Source organism: Thalassophryne amazonica, chromosome 3 (genome assembly GCF_902500255.1).
Source record: "Thalassophryne amazonica chromosome 3, fThaAma1.1, whole genome shotgun sequence".
Classification (NCBI taxonomy): domain Eukaryota; kingdom Metazoa; phylum Chordata; class Actinopteri; order Batrachoidiformes; family Batrachoididae; genus Thalassophryne; species Thalassophryne amazonica.
Genome location: NC_047105.1, coordinates 5503599 through 5512215, shown reverse-complemented (window position 1 = coordinate 5512215; position 8617 = coordinate 5503599). Strand labels below are relative to the sequence as shown.

General features: G+C 38.8%; 1 protein-coding gene across 2 annotated transcripts in view; it reads left to right on the top strand.

The window, feature by feature from the left end:
* The first annotated feature begins 7074 nt into the window (after positions 1–7074).
* Positions 7075–8617, top strand: part of LOC117505414 (monoacylglycerol lipase abhd6-B-like) — a 39461-nt gene continuing 37918 nt past the window's right edge. The window contains exons 1-2 of one of the 2 annotated variants that reach the window (XM_034165062.1): positions 7075–7178; positions 8497–8617. In XM_034165062.1, the coding sequence (XP_034020953.1) occupies positions 8499–8617 (119 nt within the window). In that variant the 5' untranslated portion in view covers positions 7075–7178; positions 8497–8498. Of the gene's footprint in view, positions 7314–8496 lie in introns of both variants that reach the window. The other variant, XM_034165069.1, reaches the window with a different exon arrangement.

The following is an 8617-nucleotide window of genomic DNA, read 5'->3' as shown; positions in this document are numbered from 1 at the left end:
CTGTCAGGCTGAAATGTTTCCAAATATATGGGTGATTCTTAGACTACGGGCACTTATTATGTCCTTTGATCATATTGTATGAAAAACAGAAAAAAGGGGAAATTTCACACTTTTCTAGTTATCTTTACAATGAAAGTGTGTTAAGAAATTTGTTCTAGTAGTCTGACTTTTTCACCTTTTTTCAGCATCATTATATGCAAATATTGCCGTTTTGTGCTTGTCCCACACCCAGACTTTTGATCTTCAATGATAAAAATGAATGGTAAACGTTTTTTCTAATGTTTTAAAATATCTCTGAATAAAATATCAGTAAAATAATCAAAACATAATTGGGGTATTCAATGTCATACAACTGTTGTGATTTTTTTAAACAAAATGTAGTTGTCCCACACTATTGCCGTAATTTCCACCACACCACTGTAATGTCCCTTTAAACAGTTTGTATGAAAGATTGTTTGGGTAGTTTCTATGGAGATAAACAGTGACATCAGAGCACATGTATATAGCGCCAAATCACAACAAACAGTTACTCCAAGGCGCTTTATATTGTAAGGCAATGGTGTGGTGGAAATTACATTTACAAGGCCAATAGTGCCCGTAGTTAAAGAATCACCCATATATGTTGAGTTTAACACTTTTTTTTTTCTGTCCCACATTTCAGCAGCTTCAGTTTGTTTTTCCATAATTCATCTGAGATTTTTAATTGACCTTTTAAAGCCTAAACTGACCAGACGACATTAAAAACATCTTTCATAGAATACAGTGTTAAAGCTTTAATAATTACAACTTTTAATCAGTTATAGCGCCCTCTGCAGATAAAACACATTCTACTTCATTTATCTTTAATCATAAACATTAAGATTATAAAGATGAGAAGAAATAAATATGTAGAAATGTGACTAGAGTTTAAAAGTACGGTGGCCATGAAGGGACAAACACAACATGAGCGATAAAGTCTCTGGTGTCATATGGTATTTGAAATATTACAATGTGACTGTGAAACCATACAGGAACTGTGGGGGACTATGCAGGAACCACATGCTGACGGGTGGTCCTAACGTTCAGGACCGTTTGTTTCAGTCAATTTAATGGTGAATACGGCAGCAAATTGAAACAAACATCTGTTGAAGAGTTTTTGGATCCTCTTTGGTACTTTAATCCTGCTGGATTTGGAAACAGTTGGACCCTCACTGGCTGATGACATCATTGACCTGTTAGCTTTTAGCACAGCGTTGCCACTGGAGGGTGCACAACAGTAACACTCTGAAACAGGTTTAGTCACAGGCATCCTCATGCGCAGTAAACAGACCAAACAGGAATCTGTTTCAGCAGACTCACAAAAGCTGGCGTGTCCTTGCTTCCATCAGCTGCTCTCTCTGGACAGAACTGAACTCGCTAACTTCAAAGTAGCCCGACAACCGGCCCTGAATTGGGCCGCATACTGGTCTCTGTCTCCTAGCCTGTGACTGGTTGGCGGCCGAGACGCTGACATTAGCCCGTGCGTCAGCCTCATGTTGATGTGGTGCAAGTGCTGCTCTCCTATTGGTCATTTAGGAGAGGGAATTCCAGTGCTGCTCTCCTATTGGTTGTTTAGGAGAGGGAATGGAGGTCAGTATGCAGCCCAATTCATAGCCGGGCCGGTTGTCGGCTGACTCCAAAGTGGTTCAGTCTGAGGCCGCCAATGGATGGCTGCACTTCCTGTCTGCCACAGTGGCGCCATTTTCCCACGTAAACTCTCCAGACATCTAAAGAGAAAGAAATGAGATTAGCAACTGAAACCTGACTTTTAAAAGCAGCTCGTTTACTTTTGACTGACATGTTTTACATTAAAGACCACCAGTAACTCTAACTCAGGATGTTGCTACGCAAGCTGATGAACGCTGTGTTCCATCAAAATGTTTCAGGTTTCATACACATTTATGTGTTTTATGTTGCACATTTCAAAACCTTTTATCAGTTTATTTTAAACACTAATAAATGAGAATGTTTGGGTAACCTTTGCTATGTGTGGGTTCATCAAATGGGTTCATCGTGCAAAAGGCTACAGACTGCAGGTATGGAGACAGATCTTTGTTATGAGCGGATATATGTAAAACAAACAACAAAAAAAAGAAGCAAAAAAGAAAAGGAAAATGGCACGGAAACAAACAATAAATTTTGAATTGAGAATTCAAAGGGACTGCAATTAGGATACACAAAAAATACATTAACTTAACATGAGTTCATCACACTAGAAGAGAGTTATTGCGGGCTGCCCCACTTCGCCCCACTAACAAGATCTTTCAGAGAACAGACCTATAGCAGATCATTTCAATGGGTATGTTACAACTGAGGGAAAAAACTTTGTCAATTTACTTGCATCTCCTAAAACGTTTTTCAGGAATCATGACAATACAATCAATGTAGTTTTGGACTCAATGGTTATTAATGAAATGGTTGGAAACGACTATTGATATAGCTGCAGGTGATACCGCTGTTCACGTCTGGTGTCGGACCTCTCTTTCAAACTATAGGCCAGTCTCAGTGTTACCACAGCTTTCAGTAGGGGTGTAGTCTTGGGAACGGTGTTTGCATAGGAGGTTGTATAATTGCACACCAAAATACTTTGTGGACAGCATTCTACATTACATTGCTGTGCCATTACCATCTTTGCTTATGTTGCCAGACAAAGGACAGTACATGCTTCTATTTCAAGATGTTTAACATCTGTTTAGAATGAAGGTCTCCAGTTCAGACTTGAGGAAAACCTTATTGATTGGTGCACCAAAGAATGACTTATGATATATTACTGTGTCTCTGTACGGGGGTAAACGTTTGAAGCAGCTGTCCCAAAAATATTGCACTATGCTGTGTTCTAGCTGACTGATCTCTCTGGACTGTGGGGGAGTTTCATTTTTCTGTACCGGTATTATTATTGTTTTTAGGTTGTATGTAATACTTCTCCTGGATGGACCGACTGAAGTTGTGCAACAGATGTTTTTGGTTCATGGTATTTCTGCCCGACTTCCCTTCGAATATCTGCTCTAGTGGTATTCCTAATGTTGAGTATGGTTTCTTCAGGTGGGGGCAAACAGGGTGGCTAATGAATATAAATTGGTGGGTCACATTGTGATGGGATCGGGTCGGCCATCTGTTGCACGATACCCAAAAAATGTAGGCAATTTTAATTGTATCCATTTCCATGTGCGCTGATTGGATAATCTGGCCAGAGACGCTATGACTGGACAACATGGACAATTGGAGACTACACTGATGATTCCTTTTGGACTTTGTCATAGCCACGAGGGGGGATACCACATGTTTGACTGAGGAGAGCGGTGCATTAGTTGTCTGCTTTAATAAGTATTTTGATGATTGGTAAGGATGCCTGTGCTGTGCTGGTCCACTGTATAAGTCATTTGTCTCTCAAATGCATCACTATTGCCAGTATTCAGAGAACAAAGGGCCTTGGATGGACCTGTTCATGTCGTGCAAGTGTTCTCTCTCCTGGATGTGTGACGAGGGATACTTCTGACCCTGACAATACACAGCAGTGTGGGCAGAACGGAGAATCAGATGCTCAAAAGAATTATATTTGTGACCCCCAACAGCTAACAAACCTAGATTTATAAATAAAAGCAACACCCCCGCCTTGCCTCACATCACATCATGTGACTAAATGTCTCATTTAAATCAAATCAAATCAATTTTATTTATATAGCGCCAAATCACAACAAACAGTTGCCCCAAGGCACTTTATATTGTAAGGCAAGGCCATACAATAATTACGGAAAAACCCCAACGGTCAAAACGACCCCCTGTGAGCAAGCACTTGGCGACAGTGGGAAGGAAAAACTCCCTTTTAACAGGAAGAAACCTCCAGCAGAACCAGGCTCAGGGAGGGGCAGTCTTCTGCTGGGACTGGTTGGGGCTGAGGGAGAGAATCAGGAAAAAGACATGCTGTGGAGGGGAGCAGAGATCAATCACTAATGATTAAATGCAGAGTGGTGCATACAGAGCAAAAAGAGAAAGAAACACTCAGTGTATCATGGGAACCCCCCAGCAGTCTAAGTCTATAGCAGCATAACTAAGGGATGGTTCAGGGTCACCTGATCCAGCCCTAACTATAAGCTTTAGCAAAAAGGAAAGTTTTAAGCCTAATCTTAAAAGTAGAGAGGGTGTCTGTCTCCCTGATCCGAATTGGGAGCTGGTTCCACAGGAGAGGAGCCTGAAAGCTGAAGGCTCTGCCTCCCATTTTACTCTTACAAACCCTAGGAACTACAAGTAAGCCTGCAGTCTGAGAGCGAAGCGCTCTATTGGGGTGATATGGTACTATGAGGTCCCTAAGATAAGATGGGACCTGATTATTAAAAACCTTATAAGTAAGAAGAAGAATTTTAAATTCTATTCTAGAATTAACAGGAAGCCAATGAAGAGAGGCCAATATGGGTGAGATATGCTCTCTCCTTCTAGTCCCCGTCAGTACTCTAGCTGCAGCATTTTGAATTAACTGAAGGCTTTTCAGGGAACTTTTAGGGCAACCTGATAATAATGAATTACAATAGTCCAGCCTAGAGGAAATAAATGCATTAATTAGTTTTTCAGCATCACTCTGAGACAAGACCTTTCTGATTTTAGAGATATTGCGCAAATGCAAAAATGCAGTCCTACAGATTTGTTTAATATTCGTATTGAATGACATATCCTGATCAAAAATGACTCCAAGATTTCTCACAGTATTACTAGAGGTCAGGGTAATGCCATCCAGAGTAAGGATCTGGTTAGACACCATGTTTCTAAGATTTGTGGGGCCAAGTACAATAACTTCAGTTTTATCTGAGTTTAAAAGCAAGAAATTAGAGGTCATCCATGTCTTTATGTCTGTAAGACAATCCTGCAGTTTAGCTAATTGGTGTGTATCCTCTGGCTTCATGGATAGATAAAGCTGGGTATCATCTGCATAACAATGAAAATTTAAGCAATGCTGTCTAATAATACTGCCTAAGGGAAGCATGTATAAAGTGAATAAAATTGGTCCTAGCACAGAACCTTGTGGAACTCCATAATTAACCATAGTCTGTGAAGAAGGTGGTTTAATTACTGCCACCTTAAAAGCCTGTGGTACATAGCCAACTAATAAAGATAGATTGATCATATTTAAGATCGAAGCATTAATTAATGGTAGGGCTTCCTTGAGCAGCCTGGTAGGAATGGGGTCTAATAGACATGTTGATGGTTTGGAGGAAATAACTAATGAAAATAACTCAGACAGAACAATCGGAGAGAAAGAGTCTAACCAAATACCGGCATCACTGAAAGCAGCCAAAGAGAACGATATGTCTTTGGGATGGTTATGAGTAATTTTTTCTCTAATAGTTAAAATTTTATTAGCAAAGAAAGTCATGAAGTCATTACTAGTTAAAGTTAAAGGAATACTCAGCTCAATAGAGCTTTGACTCTTTGTCAGCCTGGCTACAGTGCTGAAAAGAAACCTGGGGTTGTTCTTATTTTCTTCAATAAGTGATGAGTAGTAAGATGTCATAGCTTTACGGAGGGCTTTTTTATAGAGCAACAGACTCTTTTTCCAGGCTAAGTGAAGATCTTCTAAATTAGTGAGACGCCATTTCCTCTCCAACTTACGGGTTATCTGCTTTAAGCTGCGAGTTTGTGAGTTATACCACGGAGTCAGGCACTTCTGATTTAAGGCTCTCTTTTTCAGAGGAGCTAGAGCATCCAAAGTTGTCCTCAGTGAGGATGTAAAACTATTGACGAGATACTCTATCTCCCTTACAGAGTTTAGGTAGCTACTCTGCACTGTGTTGGTATATGGCATTAGAGAACATAAAGAAGGAATCATATCCTTAAACCTAGTTACAGCGCTTTCTGAAAGACTTCTAGTGTAATGAAACTTATTCCCTACTGCTGGGTAGTCCATCAGGGTAAATGTAAATGTTATTAAGAAATGATCAGACAGAAGGGAGTTTTCAGGGAATACTGTTAAGTCTTCTATTTCCATACCATAAGTCAGAACAAGATCTAAGATATGATTAAAGTGGTGGGTGGACTCATTTACATTTTGAGCAAAGCCAATAGAGTCTAATAATAGATTAAATGCAGTGTTGAGGCTGTCATTCTCAGCATCTGTGTGGATGTTAAAATCACCCACTATAATTATCTTATCTGAGCTAAGCACTAAGTCAGACAAAAGGTCTGAAAATTCACAGAGAAACTCACAGTAACGACCAGGTGGATGATAGATAACAACAAATAAAACTGGTTTTTGGGACTTCCAATTTGGATGGACAAGACTAAGAGTCAAGCTTTCAAATGAATTAAAGCTCTGTCTGGGTTTTTGATTAATTAATAAGCTGGAATGGAAGATTGCTGCTAATCCTCCACCTCGGCCCGTGCTACGAGCATTCTGGCAGTTAGTGTGACTCAGGGGTGTTGACTCATTTAAACTAACATATTCATGTACATAATAGTGCATCAGTGTGCAACATTCAGCATGTAGGCCATTAGACAAGCATATTGTATATTTCTTTTTATTACATTATTACATTTTTATTAAGTTGCTTGTTATATTCTATTGTTCTTACCAGCATGCTTATTTTATTCCTCCCTCACTTATATTTACATATTTTATGCTTAGTTTTATATATATATATATATATATATATATATATATATATATATATATATATATATATATATATATATATATATATATATTTGGGAATCCAGTGTGGGCAGCAAAGTAAGAATTTCATTGCACAGGGAAACATGTTTCTTTACTTTGAATCTTGAATCTCTTACTTTTTGTATTTGAAATGGCATAAACAAATTAAAATGTGTGAAATAGCTAGAGTTCCAGTAGTTTTGTAGTTTTGGACAACAATGTATTAAATATTGTATTTATTATGTGGTATATTTAATGTGTAGTATATAGTATAGTATATTTATTGTGTAGTACATCTTATGTTATATTTGTGTTTAAATCAAGTGTTCGGTTTGGGTTTGAGTCTTTTATTTTATTCTGCTGTTTTTATTGGTGAGATCGAGGCGGAGCAGAGTGAGCGCTCGCTGTCTTTCTCTGTCTTTGTGTGTTTGTTCATCAAACGCTCTCTGATGTCGCGGTGAGACGCAGCAGCGGAGCAGGAAACAGCTACCGGGTCTACCGGGTCTACGTTACTGTGCAGGTGATTTTAAACAGCTGAACAGTCACGTGTCTGTACGCCGTCGCGCGATAACGTTACCGAATCAGTCTGCTTTTGATATGTTTTGATCTCAGCCGCCAGGGTGAACTTTGACCTCCTTTGGAACACAAACAGGAAGTGAGGTTTGACTTTGGAACTCTTAATTTCACATTTGTCTGAGGGATGAAACCTTTAAATTTATGTTTTATTTCTCATCAATGTGAGAAAAATCTGACATTCAGAGTTTGAAAAGTGTGACTATAGTTTATCTAAAATGATCACTTAATTAATTATTCACTGGACCAAAGACAATCCATAAAAATCAATTTGATATCTGTATATAATTGTAATGGTGTTTTTTTGTTTTTTTTTTCATTTCCTTAGATTTTAAAGATTTATTCATGATCTTACTTTCGGGAGTAGACGTCACACCTGTTAAAACAAGGCCTCTTGTAGAGCAAAAACCCAGATATAAGTTGTGCCTTTTTTCTGTATTATCAGCGCTTTAATTTAGTATTTTTGTGCGTTTTATAATTGTCATTTATTCTTTTATTATCATCAGAGTTAATTTTATTTAGTGCTTTGATTCCTGGGAAAGTCAGATGTAAATAATCATTATAATTATTGTTGTTATTATTAACAAATGTGATTTTTCAGTATATAAGTTGCACCTGAATACAAGTCGTAGGACATCCAACTAGTAAGACAAAAAAAAAAATAATAATAAAGTGATTTATACTCTGGAAAATATGGTAGTTTAATTTGAAATCTAGAACTCAGAGTGCCGATCCCAAAAAAATGAGTATGTATTCAGTTTCCGTACCAGGTAGGTTGAGGCCCGGGTTAACAATGACAACAACTTCTGTGAAGATCAAGAGGCAGAAAATGTGTCCAGAGGCAGCGACAGAGGGGGAAAGTTCTCAGGGTGGAAGTGAGAGTTGGGATGTTGAATGTTGGCAGTATGACTGGTAAAGGGACAGTCAGTGTCTGACAGGGAGATGAGTGTGAAGTTGGACATTGAAGGAGTGATGATGAATGTCATCAGTGCATATGCCCCACAGGTAGGTTGTGAGATGAAGGAGAAAGATTTCTGGAGTGAGTTAGATGACACAGTGGAGAGTGAACTCAAGTGTGGCAATTGTAGCAGACATCAGTGGACATGTTGGTGAGGAGAACAGAGGTGGTGAGGAAGTAATGGGTAGATACGGCCAAAAAAGAGGGAAGTAACAAATTCAGCTGTGCCATGCCCTTTTAAAATAAATGAGCAGTCAGTTAAATGTTGTGTCATACTGTGATGTAATAATTTGCTTTGTTCCTGCAGCGATGGATCCTGGTTGGACCAAAACGGTAATGTTGACAGGAAGTCTTCTGGTGCTTCCTGTTGTCGCCTTCATTGCAGCTTTCCTGTTCCGGCCCGGAATCCTCATCAAGATCTACAACTG